The following is a 20,374-nucleotide window of genomic DNA, read 5'->3' as shown; positions in this document are numbered from 1 at the left end:
CTCAAACTAAATCGGATAGAAAGTCTTAGGAAGGTTCTGGACAAGAGAGGTTCTCGTTTGCGTTCTCTACTTCCTGTTTATTACAGCCGACGTCAGCGTATGACGACAGAACGCTTTGTGTCGCCTCATTAATTCGCTACAAACCAGTAAATGGAAACATGACTAATAAATGGGGAAGTTTTGCTGAAAAGAGTGGGCAAATATTGCCAAATCAGGAAGTGACATTGAAAATTATGCCTCCTACAAAAAGACTCAACTGTTTAACTATTGGTTCAAGGTTATTGCAGCTTTTTAGACGTCGCAGTTTTCTTGTTACATGCGTTTTCACTTGGAGGTGACTTTTACAGAGTATACCATATTTATTCATAAAGCACTTTATTAGAACACTGGAAAAAGGGAACTAAAAGTAAACAAAATTTTATTAAAATGTTTATATTTTTACTTGATTTGAGCAGCTAAACAATACTATTTGCCAATGGAATGAGAATTTCTACCCCTAAAACAAGATAATTAGACATCCAGCACTTGACATAAGATGATGGAGATGAACTGTTCTTATATTAAGTGCAAAAATCTTATTCCATTGCCAAATAGTCTGATTTACCAGCTCAAAACAATGTAAAATGCACAAATTTCAAGAGGATTTATCTACTTTTAGTTCTCTTTTTGCAGTGAACAAAGATCAACAAAGTGCTGTACACATAAAAAAGAAAATAACTGTAAAATTAAAGTACACAAACAAGATGGTTAAACTTAGAAATAATTTAAAATTGCAAAGGCTTCAGCAAACAGATGTTTTAAGAAGAGTCTTGAACTCTGAGGCCTGCCTGACATCCAAAGGCAGATTGTTACACATGGAGCCGCTACAGCAAAGGCACGATTTCCTTTTAGTTTCTGCTTTCATTAAATTCACATTACAGACATATTTGGTAAGTGTTTGCCATTTAAGTCTTTCCACAAAACCCAGGTGCTTCTAAGAAGGTTTCATGTATGTTTTAAATTGTGTAAATGTCTCTAAAATGAAAGTAAAATGTTGCTGAGGGTCTGTATGTCTCTGCTTCAAGGTGAGAAGACGGACGGGCTCATCGGGGTTTCTGAGCTGATTGTCTCGACTTCCATCCAGGGTGTCTTGTTCTGCTTACTCGGAGCTCAGCCGCTGCTGATCGTGGGCTTTTCTGGACCTATTCTTGTCTTCGAGGAAGCCTTTTATAGTGTAAGTCGAGCCAATATGAATACCGGGATTTTACTTACATTTAGAACTGGAAGTTGATAAGTAATAAACATATTTGTACAAGACAGTAGTAACTAATAGTCGCGCAGCTTTAAGAAGCCAGTAGTGTTTTGGGAACATGAAAGACCACATAGCATGATAGTTTTTCTCAAGATCCACATCTGATTTTACACAGAGCTGCATCTGCTGCTGTATTTTGCTGATGTCCTATGCACTGCAATAACTAAACTAAAAATAAGTCAAATTTTCTTGAAATTAGTGTATTTGTCCTTGATTTGAGCACGTAAATAAGATGGTTTGCCAATGGAATGAGATATTTTGCATTTAAAATAGGAACAACTTATCTCTATCATCTTATTTCAGGTGCAGTATATATATTCATCTTAGTTTAGGGGTCAAAATACTCACTCCATTGGCAGATAATCTTATTTACCTGCTCAAATCAAGGACAAATACACTCATTTCAAGAAAATTTGACTTATTTTTAGCTCCGCTTTTGCAGTGTGCCAACGTTGGCATGCCTACTTTGTGTTGATGATTTGGTTCGTAACATAGTACAGTCTAGTTCAAGGTAATCATGGGCAGATAAAACTTACAGAAAGAGTTTTTATCATACACAGTGAACTTGGGTAATGTTTAAGGTGAGTATCTATGATCTGACCAGAGAGCACATAAATAAATTGACTTAACACGTTGTCGCCCTCCCTTCACACACATACGTCATTGATCTTTACCAGTTAGGCAAAGACAATATAAACACCCCAGGTTATAAATTTAAACCAAGAAAATATATAAGCTCTGTACCATCAGCTCTAAAAAAAAAAAAGACATGCTTGGGTACCTTTGCACATTCTGAACAACACGAACAGCTGACATAGGTAAATGAGTCAAAGGTATCTCGGCTTATCATTAACTAAAACCAAAAACGTTCTCTCTGCTGGATTAATTCACAGAACCTTTTTAAATTCGCACCTCTGTGAATTTCAGAAACATCAGAAAAGGTAACAGATTGACAGATTCAGGTTAATGGTAATGGCTGTCCATTTTGAAAAGCTCCAACACTGAGGTAGTTGTAAGAAAAGAAATGATTGATAGAAAATGGTTTATATCCTTTGTGAAAATGACTTAAGAATAGTTAGCATTAAGCAGGCTGTAGATCTTTTTAAGTGTCTAGAAAGGAAAGCAACAAAGCCGGACAAATTTTCGAGCAAAAAGACTATCTTTTTGTTCATTTTGGAGGAAAAAAATCTAATTTCTGGAAAGAAAGGTGAGCTTTAAGATTAGGCTGCTTCTATTTTTAGGTCTTGTATTATTAGAGGAATAATTCAAGACCTAAATAATGCAAGACCTATTAGAGGAATTAGAGGTCATCTGCATAAAGACGGTATTGTGAATTAGGGGTTTTGAAAACCCATGCCAGTAGGAGGCAAATAAATGTAATATTGAAGGGCACAAGGACCGATCCCTGAGGTACACCACTAATGAGCTGAGTAAATGATGTATACTGTTAATTGCCAGAAAAAGGTTATGCAAGATGTTTTAATGGTGTCAAAGGCAGTGGATAAGACTAATTGAGTTAAAACAGAGTTTGTGTGTCACCTCTCGGTTCATTAGTCTCTTGTAAAACAGTCTCTGCTGTAAAGTGCTCGAAAATGGCACTTAAACCTTTTAAAGACAGTCTGGTTCCTAAATTCAATTAAATTTTATTTATATAGCGCCAAATCATGAAACATGTCATCTCAAGGCACTTTACAAAGTCAAATTCAATCATATTTTACAGATTGGTCAAAAATGTCCTATATAAGGAAACCAGTTGATTGCATCAAAGTCCCGACAAGCAGCATTCACTCCTGAGGAAGCGTAGAGCCACAGGGAGAGTCGTCTGCATTGTACATGGCTTTGCAGCAATCCCTCATACTGAGCAAGCATGAAGCGACAGTGGGAAGAAAAACTCCCCATTAACGGAAAGGAAAACCTCCGGCAGAACCGGGCTCAGTATGAACGGTCATCTGCCTCGACCGACTGGGGTTACAGAAGACAGAACAGAGACACAACAAGAGAGACAAAAAAGCACAGAAGCACACATTGATCCAGTAATCTGTTCTACATTAGATGGTAATAGCGGGTGATCTGTCTTTTCTGGATGATGTCACAGTTAACAGAACGCCAGACCAGGTGTGCCTACTATGAAGATAAGAGAGAGAACAGAAAGTTAAAGCAGAAATGACAACACATAATGCATAATTGAAGAATAGTAGAACTCTATAGAGTGAGAAAATTAGATCCTGATGTCCTCCAGTAGCCTAAGCCTATAGCAGTAAAACTATAAAGGTAGCTCAGAGTAACATGAGCCATTCTAGTTATAAGCTTTGTCAAAAAGGAAAGTTAAATCAAATCTAAAGTGCAACTCTGCCGCGTTTTCCAAAATAAAACCGTTCACTGTAAGTTTATTCCAAACTTAACGTCCATGTGATGAAAACTGAACATTTCTTACGCTTCTGTGTCCACAGTTCTGCGATGCAAACAACATGGAGTACCTGACGGGCCGCGTCTGGATCGGCTTTTGGCTCATCGTGATCGTGGTCGTCACGGTGGCCTTCGAAGGCAGCTTTCTGGTGCGCTTCGTCTCCCGCTTCACCCAGGAAATCTTCTCCTTCCTCATCTCCCTCATCTTCATCTGCGAGACCTTCATCAAGCTGGCCAGGGTACGCCTCAGACGCAAAAAGTTTTGGTTGGCATGCTGCAGGTTTGCGTAAGAGACGTTGAACCGAACTGACTAATCTTTGGACTGCATTCAAAACGCGGGGTCAAAACGAGATCGCTTGAAATCTTTTGTGACTGATTTACTTTGAAAGATTAATTGGCTGAAGGTTTAATTATTGTCCAGGCTTATGATTCAGGAAGATTTGGTTATTTCTAGAGCTCTGTGTCTCAGACGTTAAAGGTGTTGAGGTTTAAGGCTTTCTGATGAGCTGCGAGTACTTGCTAAATGTTTCTATGCTGGTGATTAACCTTAATGCAACTGACTTCTGTGTTCAGATATTCAAGGAGCACCCGCTGAAACGCTGCTCCCTCAACAGCACCGCAGAAGGGGAAGCGTTTGCAGAAAACATCACGGTGACGCAGAACAACAGCACCCAGGTCGTCACGGTTACCGGGGAGCCCAACACCGCGCTGCTCTCTCTGGTCCTCATGGCCGGGACGTTTTTCATCGCTTTTTACCTGCGCAAGTTCAAGAACAGCGCCTTCTTCCCCGGAAGGGTGAGCATACAGGCGTTTTTTTTTTTATGCAAGGAAAATAATCGGCCTCAGTTAAAATGTAAGGCAAGGTACATTTATTTCTACAGCGCATTTCAGTACAAAGACGATGCAAAGTGCTTTACATGATTAAAATATAGGAAAATTAAACAGAATAAAAGCAAGTTGGAATAAAATGTGGAAACAAAATAAAACATGGGAAAATAGAAACTAAAAGCATACATTAAAAACTGTCTACAAAGTTGAACTAATGATGTTCCAGTAAAACAGTTTAACAGTCGAAGGCAATCCTAAACAAATGTGTTTAATCTTGATTTAAAGGAACTCAGGCTTTCCGCACTTTTACAGTTTTCTGGAATTTTGTTCCAGATAAGTGGAGCATAGGAACTAAATGCTGCTCCTCCTTGTTTGGTTCTAGTTCTGCAGATTAAACTGGAACCAGAAGACCTGAGTGGTCTGGAGGATTGATACACTGATAACAAGTCTGTGATGTATTTAGGTGCTAAGCCATTCAGGGATTTATAGACTAACAGAAGGATTTTAAAGTCTATTCTCTGAGATACAGGGAGCCAGTGTAAGGACTTTAGAACTGGGGTGATGTGCTCTACTTTCTCAGTCTTAGTGAGGACGCGGGCAGCAGCGTTCTGGATCAGCTGCAGCTGTCTGATCCACTTTTTAGGCAGAAATGTGAAAACAATGTATTATCTCAACATTTCCCAGGAGGAGTGTTAAAAAAAAAGTTTAAAATGTCTACATTTCCTGGAATGGAAGCTAATAAAGCTGTTTAAAAGCTTTAGATATGTTTACAAAGGCAAGTCTAGTATTATTTGACTTTTTCTTTCCATTTTTCATTTGTACTATTCATAACAGGAATTAGGTCCACAAGCTAATATTCTGGATTTTTTGTAAGCCGGTTAAATCACAGATGCTAGTTAAATAAGTGTACAAATAAATGCTAAATAATCTAAAATTTAACACATTCTTAGTAGCATGCTAGCCACAGCTATTCACACAACGTTAATTTGGACCACTGGTCGCACTAACATCACTTTCGTTTTCTAACCTGTCAGAATTCATCATCATCCTTGAGATGTTTGGCCAAGTTTGTTGTGCTACTTGGCGCCGTTGCCACTTTCAAGCAGTGTTTGCTCACATGCTTGTCAAGATCTTTGAGTTTCCCTTCTCCGTTTGCCTCGTATCCTAAAATATTTAGTATGGATACCATGCCAAATTAGTATTGTACCCGGATACAGTGTTTGAGTATCGATACTTTTGATAACCCTAGTCAGGATATTTGACCACTCTTCTTCCTGCATTTTTAAACCTGGTTCTTACATTTCCAAGTAGGCTCAAGACCATCTTGCTGTCGGCTTGCTTCATCCATTCCAAAAACGGTCTTGATTTGGATCATTGACCTGTTGGTTTTTCTATTGCTTTAATGCTGACATTAAACTGACTTCTTTTTGGACCGGGACAATGGTTTTGTGTTATCTTCTAGTTTGCTAGTTTGAGCCGTAGTGATTCATAAGTTGGTCTTTAGCATCCTTATCAAACATCCTTAAACCTGAGGGCAACCGTTTTTATATGACCCTGCTCAAAGACTGCAGCAAAAAGGGAGACACCAGCCAATTTTATACGATGTCCAACATTTATGAAATGAGTTGGTCAACGTCCAGCCAGAATTATCTCAGAAGCTTGTTGATGAATACAAAATGTTTACATGTGGTGCATCTTGCAACATGGTCATTGAGGCAAATGTTAGTGGAGGTGCGCATATTAATTGACGGCGGCATGGAAACTCTTTATTGTGACTAGCCTGTGCACCCAGATGTGTTTTTATAAACCTCACGAAAGCTGTTGTAAAATGATTCCATCTTTGAAAAATAACTAAGGATGATCGATATTGTCTTTTTTGCCGATATTCGATATGCCGAAATTCCAAACACTGACTTTTCGATTCCAATATAAGCTGATACCAATATAAACTAATTTCACATCATGCAAGTCACAACATTTTTCAGACATTTTTTGTTACAAACGTGCAGACTTCTTTTAGCTTCGCTGCTACAACACAGTTTGCTGTCTGGCAAGGTTTGATGACGTCATCAGGGAGCGTCATGTGTTGGCAAAAGCGCTCGTTTCAGCATATTTCACAAAATCTAGCCATTATATCATCGGCTTTTCATTATGGAGGGGGGAACCTATAAGGATATGGACAGATATTACATAATTGTGCTAATATCGGACATCCCTAAAAATAACGTTTCATCTCCAAAATGATAATTACATGTCCATGAGTGTCTGTGTGTATAAATGAACCTATGACTGAAACTGGGTTGAACATTTGAGTGCTATTTGAAAATTATTATTTTATGCTTTACAAGTAAGGTACCACTTTACAATAAGGCTACCCTTATAGATCCCTGTTACATTGTTTATAAATGTCATTAATCTGTAAACACTTTATAACGCTTTCCTAAGTGTTTATTGTAAGGGCAAGCAAGAGACAAAACTACCTGGTTTGTACTTACAAGGTAGTAATTTCGTCTGAAGTGTTTAATATAAGCATCTCTAGATGAAATATTTGGCAAGAAATAGGTCAGTTTTGTCTCTTGCTTTGCCTTAATTAATGCATAATAAAAGCTTAATGAGTTATAAATTGTTTACCGATTAATTAACATATCTATAAACTATTTATCAGCTGTCTATAAGGGTAGCCTAATGGTACAAAAAGTAATTTTGTTTGCTTAAAACCCACGTCTGTTTAAGCCTGAGGGTGCACTCAGCTAAAACTCTCACTCTGGAAGCGCCCCCTGAAGGCAAAGGTGCATTTTGTCATTTTTGTCATGACGGCTCGTTATTTTATCGAGACAAAGCAAAAAATAGCAAACTTTTAATATTTCAACCTAGAGGCTTGGATGGGAACTAGTCTCATCACCTCATGAGATGGCTGAATTTAAATGTATCTAGAAAAATGGTCGCCAGTAAGGATTGTGCAATAATAATAATAATAATAATAATAATAATAATAATAATAATAATAATAATAATAATAATAATAATAATAATAATAATCCATTAGCATTAATAGCCAAAAATTGACTAATAAACCATTTAAAGTGAATAAAAGGGACCCATTTGGGGCGTTGGCGGGTTGAGCTGTGAGGAATGTTAGAAAAAAAAATGTGAGTGGGTTTTTGTTTCCAACCAGTCTGCGTTTTTTGCTTTCTAGTTTCGCAGGATTATTGGAGACTTCGGAGTCCCCATTGCCATCCTCATCATGGTTCTGGTGGACTACAGTGTGGAAGACACGTACACACAGGTTGGTCTCAGTGGGTCCCCTGTTCCCTCCGAGTCGTTGATCCGAACAAAAGCCACGCTGAGTGCCGTCTCTGTTCTCTGTCCAGAAACTGAGCGTCCCCAGCGGGTTCTCTGTGACGAGTCCCGACAAACGAGGCTGGATCATCCATCCTCTGGGCTCGGACGGCGAATTTCCCATCTGGATGATGTTCGCCTGCTGTTTGCCCGCTCTGCTGGTGTTCATCCTCATCTTCATGGAGACTCAGATCACCACGTGAGTAACACTGCAGACACAGGTGTTTGTGTTTTGATCCTTGCTGGCAAATTGTCAACTAATATGGGTTATTCCTAAATTAACGTGAAGATGATGCTGAGAAACACGATGTACTCCAGACTCAGGGGAGTTAAGACATGCCATCTTTGTTTGTTTTCATAACGCCTTGTATGTGCATCTGTAGAGCACTTCCACCTCCGACATGTACATAATAATGGAAATATTTACGCCTGCATCCTTTGCACTCATTGCACCATTACAATGTTGTCTCAGTTTGTTTAGTCTATTCATGTGTTTTTTTTCTATACTGCAGATTTTCATTACTGCATTATTGTACAAGTAGCACGCTGTGAGCATTGCACAATCCAGAGTTTAATTCCTCGTTTGTGTACACGTACCTGGCAAATAAAGCCTATTCTGATTCTGGTCTCACCTTACCCTACTTTCCTTCCTTGTATCCTTACTTCCTCTCTCTTCTTCCTTTCTTTTCTCCCTGGGCCTTTACTTCTTTTCACCCTCATCTTTTCTTTTTTTCCCTCCCTGTCATTCAACCTCAATTCTTTCTTGGTGTGCTTCCTTTCTTCCTTCCTTTTCTTTTTGCTTCCTTGCTTGCTTCCTTGCTCCTTTCCTTACTGTATTTCCATTTTTTTTCTTGCTTCCTTCCCTACTTCCCCTCTTTCCTTCCTTCATTTTTCTTCTGTCCTTCCTGCTTTCTTATTTTTTCTTCCTTTCTTCTTTTTCGTTCTTTCCTTCCTTCCATCTTTCAATGATTCCTATTCCTTCTCTCTCCTTCTGTCCTCCTTTCTTTCATTTCTTGCTTCCTTTCTTCCTTCCTTTTTCCAATCCTTTTTTCCTTCTCTTAAATATTTAATGCCTTCTACTGCATAAATAATTGCCACAAATAAATCGAGAATCTTTGCAGGGTTTCTGGGATCGCTTATTTAAACCAGGTAAAGCCGACGGCCCGCCAGGCTTATAATACGCTGAGGGAAACCCTGATCTTTGTAAAAATCAACTTAAAGTATCAAAAACTCTGGAACATTATCTGCATAATGTGTAGGAGTTTGATTAGGAAATTGTGTTGTACATCTTGACCAAACATCCTGATGTTGGTCTCGTTTGTCCAAAGGACATTGATCCAGATTTTTCCTTTTTTACACTGTTCTCTCTCATGGCACTCCTTTGAAAACAAGACCTTTTATGTTGCCTAAAATCTTAAATGGATGCAAGTAAGCAGACAGAGTCCTTCTCTGGTGTGTGGAGAGAGATGCTACAAAAACTGTTGGTATAACAGGAACGACCCAAATATCACTCTGGTAGAGTAAAGGAACATTTATTCACTTATACTGGAAATCCCAACATTACTTCAGCTTTATTTGTGGATAAATTTTAAATGTTTTGCAGTGTAAAGTAATTGTTTGTCAATGCAAAGCGTGCCTGCATCAGTAATCTCTAGACGAGTCAAAAGAAAAAGAACTGAGCCGTGCTTATTCTTATCCCCCGCAGGCTCATTGTCAGCAAGAAGGAGCGGATGCTGCTCAAGGGCTCCGGTTTCCACCTGGACCTCCTGCTGATCGTGGTCCTCGGCGGCTGCTCCGCTCTGTTCGGCCTGCCGTGGATGGCCGCCGCCACCGTTCGCTCGGTCACCCACGTCAACGCGCTCACGGTCATGAGCAAAGCCGTCGCCCCCGGAGACAAGCCTCGCATCCAGGAGGTGAAGGAGCAGAGGGTCACCGGCCTCCTGGTTGCCATCATGGTTGGTGAGTGTCGGACACTGGGGCTTCTCAGTTCCCGTTAAAGCTGTTTTTACCGGTAGCTTGATCTGGTGTTGCCGTCTTCCAGGTATGTCCATTGTGATCGGTGACCTGCTGCGTCAGATCCCCCTGGCCGTGTTGTTTGGCATCTTCCTCTACATGGGGGTGATGTCGCTCAATGGCATCCAGCTAACAGAGCGAATGCTGCTGCTGCTCATGCCACCAAAGTATCACCCTGACCACACCTACGTACGCAAGGTAAGAGGAGGGACGTAAGATGTTGAATAAATACTCCCTGGCTCCGGGAATATGTGCTCTTAAGTAGGGTTGGGCGATAAATCCATTTAATCAAATTTACAATTCTTTAAGATTTCATTTTTGGAAAATCTGGATTTTATTTTGCCAATACACTTATTGGGTTTCCATGAAGAGAACAGCATGTGATGCTGAATATATGTTTAGGCAAATATATTGTCAAAATATTGTTAAGTGGAAACTTTTTTTTACCATAATACGAGGTACTTCATTTACTTATTTACTTTTTTTTAACTTAGTTTGAAGTTCATAAGTGCAGTGAAGCCTGTTCTTAGCTCAATGTGTAATCCCACTAGCAGCAAATGTTTTGTTATATTTTCATTGTTTATAATGGCACGGCTGCCATCTTGTTTTACAAGCATGTTTCACAGCTTGTTTTTAGTTGCACTTTGAATTCAGGTCAACTCCCTGACGAAATGCTTGACATAAAAGCAAGGTTTTAAAATAATTTCTTTAATTTCTTTTTATGAAACAAAAAGGAGGAAAAAATCGATTAATCGGATTTGGTATGATAAAACCGGAGATTTATTTTTTAATCCATATCGCCCAGCCCTACTCTTAAGTTAAATTGGTGTGTAACGGATTGATTTGTGTCCCTCAGGTTCGTACGTGGCGCATGCATCTGTTCACCTGCATCCAGGTGGTGTGTTTGGTCGTTCTCTGGTTGGTCATGTCCACTCAGGCGTCTCTGGCTTTCCCTTTCGTCCTCATCCTCACCGTCCCTGTCAAGATGTTTGTGCTGCGTCGCATCTTCAATGAAAGAGAGATGACATGTGTAAGTTAACCACCTGCACCGCCACCTGTATTGCATATTTTGGCTCCATCAGAATACCCTGATAGAGCAAGGACTCTTCAGCCCAAGCAGAAGTGCATCAGCGGTCGCCATGATAAGTGCTGTCTGAATAGTGCGGTCAGTAAGGAAGGAGGTAGGAAAAGGAGCCTGTATGCTTCCTCCAGTGGCTAGTTTTGCCAAGGAACCACGCAACGTCTCTTACCGGTGCTAAGAACCCTTAAGGTATCCCAGAATCCTTTGCGTGACATGACGTATCAGCACAGCCACCTCACGGAATTTAACGAAAATGTCCAGAGAGAAGAGAGCGCGCACTTTGTAGTTAATTTTCGGACGGCTGTAGGCCCGGATTAGATTCTCGCCATCCATGTGTTTTTACGTCACGTAATAACGTCTGAGTTAAAAGCTGTCCGAATTCAGTACAGCAGTCAGAAGCTACTTTCCTTCCCTCGATAAAGTTCTTATTGTTGATCTCATAGAAGGTCAAGGAGCAGGAGCTAGAGGCTATTATTTAGGGTATCCGGATGGAGCCTAGGGTTTCAGCCTAGTAAAGATCCTTTATTGTTCCACAAGGGAGCAGTGTTAGTTATTACATCATTGTATCCTTACCACGTTATAGATCATGTTTTATTAGAACTATTCTTTTTATTGTGTATTATAATTTGTAATGTGCATACTTTAAAAGTTTTTTATTAGAATTCCTTTCGGATTAGTAGTATTCATCCTAATCCTAATCTCAGTTTTGAACAGACTCTAAGCACTGGACAGAAATAATGAGGGCTCAATATTGTTGCACACAAATCATTAATTTTAATTCAGTAAAGCTTTGACCTTCCGATACAAATAAAAAAAAAACATAAAAAAGGCATATCATCTTCACTCTTGCATACCAGAATTGGACGATACACTTTCTGCTTGAGCCTTTGTAAATAAACAGTTGTATCTAATTTAAGATCAAAGAGGAGAAAGCTAATTTTTACTTTTGTTGTGCCTTTATGCACCGTTTTAAGTTCTTTAATATTTAATGAGTAACTGTCAGCCTGGTATTGTCCGGTGAATATCAGCCCAAACAGCTGATATTAGGACAATAGTTGAAAATAATGAGTCGTTTATCCGACTGACGTTCTTTTAACAGCAAACTCTGCACACATATAGAATAAAGGAGTGACAACTACAGGGGAACTCTTCAAGTTCAAGAATTAACAGAAATAAAATGAACATCCAGAGAACATCACTATAGAATGCTGTTTATCTGAATCAACACTATATTTCAATCAACAAATCCTCTCTATGAGGCTAGTGATACCTAACTAAAACTACTAAGCAAAATTAAGATAAAAAGAAGCTAAGGAACCATGTACACACAAAAGACAAAATAAAGTGGTTGATCATCATCAGCATCATCAGAATGATTCAGTGAATCCTGGTTCACTGCAGATCTGAGTTAGAAAACTAAAGTTCATTTTAAAGAACGTGGAATGAGATTAAATTATCTTAACTAATTTACAACGTGTTTTAACACATTATAACACATTCACAATGCAAGTCCAGAGTTAAACTAATGCAGTTATCCCTTCGGGAACCTAGGGGCACTGTAGTGGTCGGTTGCTTGATGGGTTAATCCTAAAGTTATACAAAACAGCATTAAATCAACATTAATGTTCCATATAAATGCTGTAATAACGCTTATCTGACAATGGCAGAGTGAAACGAAAACAACTAATTTAAAGTTAGGGATTTCCCCCATTTTTCAGTGTGAGATTATTAACCAGCATTAAAATGGGATTTTATTTTTAATTTTATTATAAATTTTATTATGATTTTGTTTGCCTTTAAATCAGTGGGATTGGAATAAACCAGTGGTTCTGCTGCGCCCTCCTTTGAAGAATATAAAAAATTTCAGACCCCTCATCCCAACAAAATCTAAACAAAATGGGTAAACAAAAATGTAACTTTTATTGTCCTCTATCTTAATGCTGCGAAGCCGTCGCTCTGAAGATTACCCAGAATCTTTAAAGTTTTATAACAGATGTTTTTCAACATTGCAACATTTTGTCACCTAGACCATTAGAAACAGCATAAAACATTTTAGGCTGACACGCACCCCATCAATGAAATACAGAAACCTGAAATGGACGAGCTGAAAATATCCAAGACAAAAAACGGTTATATTAAGCTTTATTCTCAGGAGTTTATTAAAATTATTCATTCAAAGACATTCATACCTACATTCTCTTAATTTAGGAAAGCCATTCCTCTGAGAATTACCCAGAATCCCTGCTACTCCTTATGCCCCACAGTTTGAGAACCACTGTAATAAACTTTTACCTCTTTATTCCCAGTGTTCGCATGCTTTACCGTTGCATCATCTCTCTACTTGTTTGTTTTTTCTTCTTTTTAGCTGGATGGCGATGATGCAGAACCAAAGTTTGACGAGCGCGACTGTCACGACGAGTACTCTGAGATGCACATGCCGGTGTAGCTGCGCTGCCGAGCCTCCAATCACCACTGAGCTGAACTCCACTGAACACCGAAACCTGTCAAACCAGTGAGCTCTGGGTCAGAAACTTGAATTAAAAAGCCCGCTGGAGGGCCTGGTCAATAATGCCTCCATCTGGGCGCCTTTTTGTGCTGGATAGCGTCAGGTTTCTGTGTCTCAACAGAACAAAGTGAAGAGATTTAGCTTCTTCTTCTTTTTTTTCCCATGACTTTATTTAAACATTTATTTCAGGGGAGATAATATTCCAAATGAAACAAAGTGATCACAAACTAAATAATATATAGCAGTACATGTGTGTGCAAAACCGATTAGTTTTTAGCCCTGAAAGGTTGCTATGATTCACATTGAATATGTGGAAGATATCTAGGATACATTCCTGTAATATTAACATGTTGTTAGTGCTAGTCATGTTATGTTTTTCCTCTTCCTTTCAAACCCACTAAGCGCCTTATGAAGGAAATAAGATATACTGAGCTGTTTTTTCCCACCTCATTCTGTCTGGTTTTAGACAGTCAATCACTTTAAACACAATGCTTGTAGCACTTTTCATGAGAAACCAAATCTGAACTGTATTGTATGTAATTATTTTAGCTGCTTAGTGGTCTTATAAACCTCAAACTGTGATGTTGCTTTAGATAATGGATTTTTAGCCCGCTCTTTCATTATTATTTTTTTTTTTTAATGTGGGGATGCTGCAGTTTAAATCAAATTCAGTGCCTGCAGTGATGCAAGACGACCAGCAGAGGGAGATCTTGGATTACTGTTATGTTTCACCAAAAAAACCCGCAATTATGTTGTTACATTAATGCCATGAAATCATGTTTCTAATCATGCAGAGTTCATTGTTTTTAATTTAAAATGTCACCATGGTATCGTAAATACACTTGAGTTGTCTACATGCACATGTGCAGGGCACTAATGTTCAAATGTTTTCACTCGGTGAGGCTGGTTTATGGGAGATGCTGTAAATTTATCACTACTTGTCCAAGTGCCAAACATCTACTATGTGGGATGCAGTCAGAATAATAAGCTGTAGCAGTTTTGGTCATCTCTGATTTTTCTTGTTCTGACACTCTTAAAAACATTCCAGATTTTAATGTTGTTTTTATTAAGTAAAGGTTTAATCATTTCAGTTAAAACCAAATTTCTGCCCAGACTGTGCAGAAAATGCTAATAACTGATGCATATCTGCAAGGGAAGGCTTTTTAAACGATGTTTTATTCTATTTAATTTGTTTTAATGGTTTGCATCATGTTGCATCAGTGTGACATGGACCGGTTAAAGCTTTGACTGTGTCAAATACCTTAACACTGTCTGACTTCTGTTACAGCCACATATGTATGTCAAACACTACTTTCCCCCTTTTTGAGTCGTCCCGCCTCATCCTGACAGAGACAGTGCCTTTTTTTTTGAGTCAAAAGTCGCACAAAGTCTCAAGTGCCTGTGTGTGTGTGTGTGTGTGGGGGGGAGTGGTGATCCACGACTGGCGCATGTTACAGTGTTCAGCACTTTTCAATCAAACATCTCTGAATTATGCATCTGCTGTTTGTTTAATGAGTTCTACAGAAGGTTTATCTGCTTTTACTGTGTACAGACACTCAGCTGCGCTTTATGTACGACAAAGGTTTGTTAGAGGTGCCGTTTTTTTTTTTTTGTGCAGTCTGTGTCGTTTCTGATCAGTGTGCCTCTGTAGCTGCAGATTTTGTGATCAAGTCGTTACGAAGTGCGTAGGTTTGTTTCTGTTGCAATATGAAGTCCTCGAAGCTGTCGCTGATGAGTTGTGCATCGATGGTTCCGATATTGATGACAAATAAAAGTTATTTTCTATTTATCTGGTTTTGATTTTCTGTTTTTTGTAATCTACACAACATGGCCTGTATTCAAAGTGAAGACACTTTTTCATAAATCTTTTAAAGAAAGAAGGCATTTACAACCATGGTTAAATATTTTATTCAAGCCACCTGTTTTCTCAGGTGTGTCTCTACCAGCGTGGCACAACTGAGTTTTGGGTTTTTTCTGTGATTCTTTTCTCCTGTTGACCTGCAGCATTGGTAGGCTACCATTTTTTTTTAGTACTTTCCAGAGCTGTTAAATTGGTGTTGGTGCAGGTTTTTTTGACGAATCGATCTACATTTGGTTGTTCTTGTCTTATGTGACACAGATGGACCCTTAGTGGTGCTCGAGCACTTGTCCCTCAGGTCTGGATGAGAAATGGTGTCCCCTCTTTGCCATCAGTTCCCCTCAAAACTGTTTGGATGCTTTCATAAAAAGAGCATCCATGCTTAATGCATAGCCTGCATGTTTTGTACTAAAATCTGTGATTTCAAAAACCCCTCCAGCTGTTTGCTGACATTGATCAGGTTTAATGAAGAGAGCGAGTGAGGGGGATGCAGAAAGACTAAAGACAGATTTACAATTTAGACCAGTTTACATGTTCATTTAAAATCATTGTTTTTACGTGAAAACCCAAAGGGGGGAAAAAAACAAAACATGACAAACATTTTGCAGCAGAATATCAAGTAGCTCCCACAATATAGTGTTGAATATAGAAACAAACACACAATGTCTTTCAGCATCTTGGCCAAAACTCTGTTCTTTGTATAAAAAGTCACTTTTAGGCAAGGAACCCTTCCCATGCAAGCTTTTATATATAAACAGTTGAACATATAATATAATGCTCCGACTGAAGGTACCACTCAATTAATTAATAGGAGCATGTTACTCAGCAGTCTATTTGGATTTATTAGCATAATGGGATCCATTACTGACAATGCAAAAGAAACAAGGCAGTAGTTAAACTGTTGAATTTTATATAGAATATTTTATGCTTTATTTGTGTTTCATTTATCCAGGGCCGGGTTTTGATTGATTTTTGATGTTTGGTAACTAAAGGGTATGAACAGTATAACCATGTTCTGTTAATTTGATAATTTTATTCACCCTATTTTAATTAGACCTGAATTGATTGTTAGCAAAAATAAATATACAAGTTAAATGTAGGGATGGCGTTTGCAAAGCGGTACCCGAATAATCCAATCCACCTTATTTATATAGAACAATTTTAATAAACACAAGGCTTCCAAAGTGCTGTACAAATAAACAAAACACGTTAAATATATATCACAATAAAAACACAATAAAAGATGAAGTGGAAGATAGAAAGATAAAAGCCTTAAAATAAATAAAAGGCACTGTCCGCACACGATAAAAATATGCATGTATACACATAAAAATCAACACTACATGGTATCAAAAGCCAAGAAGAAGAGGTGGGTTTTACAAAGAGATTTAAGGATATATGGCTGAGGCTATTTTTGCTCCATAAAAATAAATAATTGTGCTTTCGCTTAGTCTGATGAACCAAGACATTTGTGCAAAAGCTCAAACTTGCTTCCACAAGCCTCTAAGGGAGGATTAGTTTCCGCCCAGCCATTCTTAACGCAGACATTAAAAATGCCATGATAAAACTACATAAAATTTAATAGGAGTTGAATAAGTAGGAGTTTCCTGCTCTGATAATATTTGAGCGAGCCACTCATGTAGCAGAGCGGACCAAACCGGACCAGCGCCTTATTGCTGCAGGTTGCGTGCTGTAGCATTGCAATAAATAATTACTATGACTATCTGCCTTTTCTGTTCCTTTGCCCAAGACTTTCTTTAAAAAGATGAAATATTTAGTAAATATTTAATTAGTTTTCTTATTAGCAAAAATATCAATTTTATCTTAATATAATTTTTTTGTAAATATCTTAATATTGCTATGACTATTTTATCTGTAACAGTAATCAAAAGCTTTTTTGATGGGAATTTTGATCTTTATGATTAACAGTAAAATGATACATTTTTATCATTGTTGATGGTATCTGGGTTGTTGATCCTTGCTTTCTTTTCATTTTAAAATTTTTATTTTACTCACTGGTTACTTTTACAATAATGATTTTCTAAACCCATAGTGGACATGTATCCTTTAGACTAAAAAAAAAAAAAAAATCTTCAAAACAAATGGACTTTTCAACTATTTCAGACTTGTTAAATCTTATTTATGATCATCTCTTTTCACTCTGATGCTTTCCTCATTAAAAATGGAATCATGGATGCTAAGTTTAACTCTTAGACACTGTTGGAAAAACACAGTTATAAACTTTTTACCTACAGAGTGAGTGTCACAGAAACAAAGTTTTAAAGAAAATGTCCTTTTTCGGTTCATATTTAGGTTAAATTTGTCGAAAGTGTGATTACATAAACAGCTGTTGTGCAATTTGGTTTGGAAGACTTAAGAAATACTATCTAATATCAGAGTGCCGACAGCCCTGAAGTCAGGAATGTTGCAGATCAACAGGGAGGCGTGATCGAGCTTGTAACCCTCAGATTTAAATCCAGCGAGGAAAGGAGGGCCGGATGTTCCCCCTCTTTTCAGGAAGTCTGTTGAAGGTGGGCGGCTGCTCCACAGTCGGTCTGAGACAAACAAAGAGCGATGGCTGCTTTCCTGCTCTGGCTCCTCAGTCTCGGTTTTCTTGCCTTTCCTTCCCACGCGGAGACTTACGATAACCTTCCTGAAACTTACAAGAAGGGGGTAGATTTGGCCCTGGAGAAGGTCAACGCCCATACAAGCATCCGGCATCATTTTCTCTTCTTCAGCAGTGTGGAAAAGAATGAATTTGAGGTATTGTGCTTTTTTTAATTTGCCTTTTCTATAACGGCTATCTGGAGGCGCATTAGGAGGAAAATCTTGGGGAAAAGGTTTTTAATATTGGGAAGACGTGAAGGAAAATAATTCCTCTTTGTTGCTTCACTTCCCTCCTCAGGGTGGTTTTGAAGTGAGTTTCATTTACCACCACTTTCACCTAAAAGCCACAAACTGCGAGAAAGGAACCGTCGACTCCTCAAGATGCAAGTTCAGAAAAGACAGGGTAAGCTTCCCGTGTTTTGCTTCTTGTTTGTCAGATTTTTTGTTTGTTTTTTACTGCTCCCAGGAACCGGTAATGCTGGGAAATGTGGAATGCGGGTCCAAAGGCCCCTGTCCTGACATGCCTCTGCCGTTTTTGTTTGTGTGCGTTCATGCAGCCGCTCATCGACTGCGCAGTCTGTTACAAAACATTCAGGGGGGAGATTGAAGAGGAGCCCGCGCCGTACATTCACTGCGTCCACAAGCCGGTGCTGACAGAGGTCGGTTTGATCCCTCTTGACCTTTGCTCACCGTCCCTTTAGCGCCGAAGCATTTCAGGGTTCTGACGCGTCTTTCCTCCTTTTTGTTCTGCAGGACATGAAGACCACCAGAATTGAGAAATGCAACGCTCTGGGATACAGCAGCGGGACTCCGAGTCTGCTCTTAGTAACTGGAACCAACGGATAAACCTGCTGAGCATTTAGAGAAAGTTTTAATGAATCAAGACTAAATTATTCTCCCACCTGTGTTGCTTTCAGGACGGTCTCACTTTTTAATTTTTTTTCAGACTTTACCTGTGTTTCATTTGCATAACAAAGTAATGATAAAGCTCATACCTTTTGTACTGAAATACGTTTTAATGCTAACCGTCGTCTCTGCTACATGTTGTATTATTCAAACGTATCGTACTTTATCGTTTAAGATGTTAAAAACAAATTACTACTGAATTTTGTTACTTTTGCACCTTAGATTTAACTTTGTCTGTTTTTAATTTTACTGTTTTCAGTTGTATATGGACAGCACTTTGTTGGCTCAGATTATTTTAAGGTGCTTTTTTTATATATATAAATAAAGGTGGTAGATCCTCAATACTTTTGATTATTTTTGACTATTTTTACAATCAGTGTCATTTTCTTTGCAGAGTGAAAAGAAAGTACACCTCTCAGTTCTGCTGTTTTAGGTTATCAGGGTGCAAAGAAAAACAAATTGGCTTTGACCTGATTATAAATTACTTACATTTAATGCCTCATGTGACTATTTATAAACGGATAAAAAGCCAAAACTGTAAAGCGCTCTGACAAACTAAGTACACCCAGTGAGGTTGTAGGGTCACCTTTCAGGTAGAGACTTGTCTCTCACACTGCGGAGCTCCTCTCTCTGTCTTCTGTACATAAAGGTTTGCTGACTGTCATTACTGCTCTGCTCTCTCAAGTTTATACTGTAATTTAATTTTACTGCAATTTACAGGCTGTATGCAACGAAATTTCGTTCTATACACGCCCTGTGCATATAAATGACAAATAAAGTTGTCTAAGTCTTGAGCTCTAGACTTTGACTAGGCCATTCCAGCCATTCTGTCTGTTTTGTTGTAGATTATCTTTAATAAGAAGCGTCTGGTTACTATGTTTCCTCTTAAATCATAACAAATCAGTAACGAGTTTCCTAATTTGGCGAATAAATCACAAACATGTGGGATTTGTTTGCAAGTCAATTCCTCAAATGTGGTGGTAGACTAAATCATTTTAGAATGCACCCCTAGAATGGAGCAGGGGTGTACTTTCTTGTTCACCATAACTACAGCTCATCTAGTTGCAGGTTTTTGCAGTAGTATATTTACTTTTAAACATTTCCACCATTTTGCACCATCAGAATCCAACAGAGATTTTGAGAGCTTTTTCAACCGCAAACATAAGAGTTTAGATTAAAACAGTGGGCAGCTTGACTTGAACATGGTTATTAAGCTGGGTAAGCATTTAAAGGATCTTCCATTCTGTGACTAATAATGGATGGTGCACAGAGCAAATAATTTTAATAACTTCCCACAATACTGAAACTGCTTCTAAATAAGTTGGTGAAGATTTTCAGTCATCCACGTCAGGATCAATCCAAAAAAAAAGGTTAAAAAATAAAACTGGACTTCTATTCTGAAGCTGAAGACATTTCTTTTCCTGTCCGGGAAGATTTCTCAGTTCAAAATGTCTGGAGTAGTGTGGAGTTCCAAGCTTTATAGACCTGCTGGTGAGGCCTCTTCAGAATAGAAGTCCTGCTGTTTTTTTTTTTTTTTTT

At 38.5% G+C, this 20,374-nt stretch overlaps 2 protein-coding genes across 6 annotated transcripts in view; both read left to right on the top strand.

The window, feature by feature from the left end:
- Nucleotides 1–15,253, top strand: part of slc4a2b (solute carrier family 4 member 2b) — an 80,182-nt gene extending 64,929 nt beyond the window's left edge. For all 5 annotated transcript variants that reach the window (XM_036125175.1, XM_012850061.3, XM_012850062.3 and 2 more), the window contains 9 exons: nucleotides 1,065–1,213; nucleotides 3,742–3,936; nucleotides 4,271–4,492; nucleotides 7,722–7,811; nucleotides 7,897–8,063; nucleotides 9,570–9,823; nucleotides 9,906–10,075; nucleotides 10,734–10,907; nucleotides 13,324–15,253. In XM_036125175.1, the coding sequence (XP_035981068.1) occupies nucleotides 1,065–1,213; nucleotides 3,742–3,936; nucleotides 4,271–4,492; nucleotides 7,722–7,811; nucleotides 7,897–8,063; nucleotides 9,570–9,823; nucleotides 9,906–10,075; nucleotides 10,734–10,907; nucleotides 13,324–13,404 (1,502 nt within the window). In that variant the 3' untranslated portion in view covers nucleotides 13,405–15,253. The remainder of the gene's footprint in view (nucleotides 1–1,064; nucleotides 1,214–3,741; nucleotides 3,937–4,270; nucleotides 4,493–7,721; nucleotides 7,812–7,896; nucleotides 8,064–9,569; nucleotides 9,824–9,905; nucleotides 10,076–10,733; nucleotides 10,908–13,323) is intronic.
- Nucleotides 15,254–17,846: 2,593 nt separating this feature from the next.
- On the top strand, nucleotides 17,847–19,179 carry LOC105915826. The gene is made up of 4 exons (XM_012850065.3): nucleotides 17,847–18,085; nucleotides 18,228–18,332; nucleotides 18,487–18,588; nucleotides 18,683–19,179. Exons 1-4 carry the CDS (start codon nucleotides 17,897–17,899, stop codon nucleotides 18,773–18,775), a joined length of 489 nt encoding a protein of 162 aa, XP_012705519.2. The 5' UTR covers nucleotides 17,847–17,896; the 3' UTR covers nucleotides 18,776–19,179.
- The last annotated feature ends 1,195 nt before the right edge of the window (nucleotides 19,180–20,374 follow it).

This window comes from Fundulus heteroclitus, chromosome 21, assembly GCF_011125445.2.
Source record: "Fundulus heteroclitus isolate FHET01 chromosome 21, MU-UCD_Fhet_4.1, whole genome shotgun sequence".
NCBI lineage: Eukaryota > Metazoa > Chordata > Actinopteri > Cyprinodontiformes > Fundulidae > Fundulus > Fundulus heteroclitus.
This window is presented reverse-complemented; position numbering and strand designations above follow the sequence as displayed.

Excerpts from the sequence above, each read along its gene's own strand:
- LOC105915826 (XM_012850065.3), top strand. The coding sequence starts at position 17,897 with ATGGCTGCTTTCCTGCTCTGGCTCCTCAGTCTCGGTTTTCTTGCCTTT. Across the intron at positions 18,086-18,227 it reads TGGAAAAGAATGAATTTGAG|GGTGGTTTTGAAGTGAGTTT; the intron begins GTATTGTGCTTT and ends TTCCCTCCTCAG. Across the intron at positions 18,589-18,682 it reads ACAAGCCGGTGCTGACAGAG|GACATGAAGACCACCAGAAT; the intron begins GTCGGTTTGATC and ends TTTGTTCTGCAG.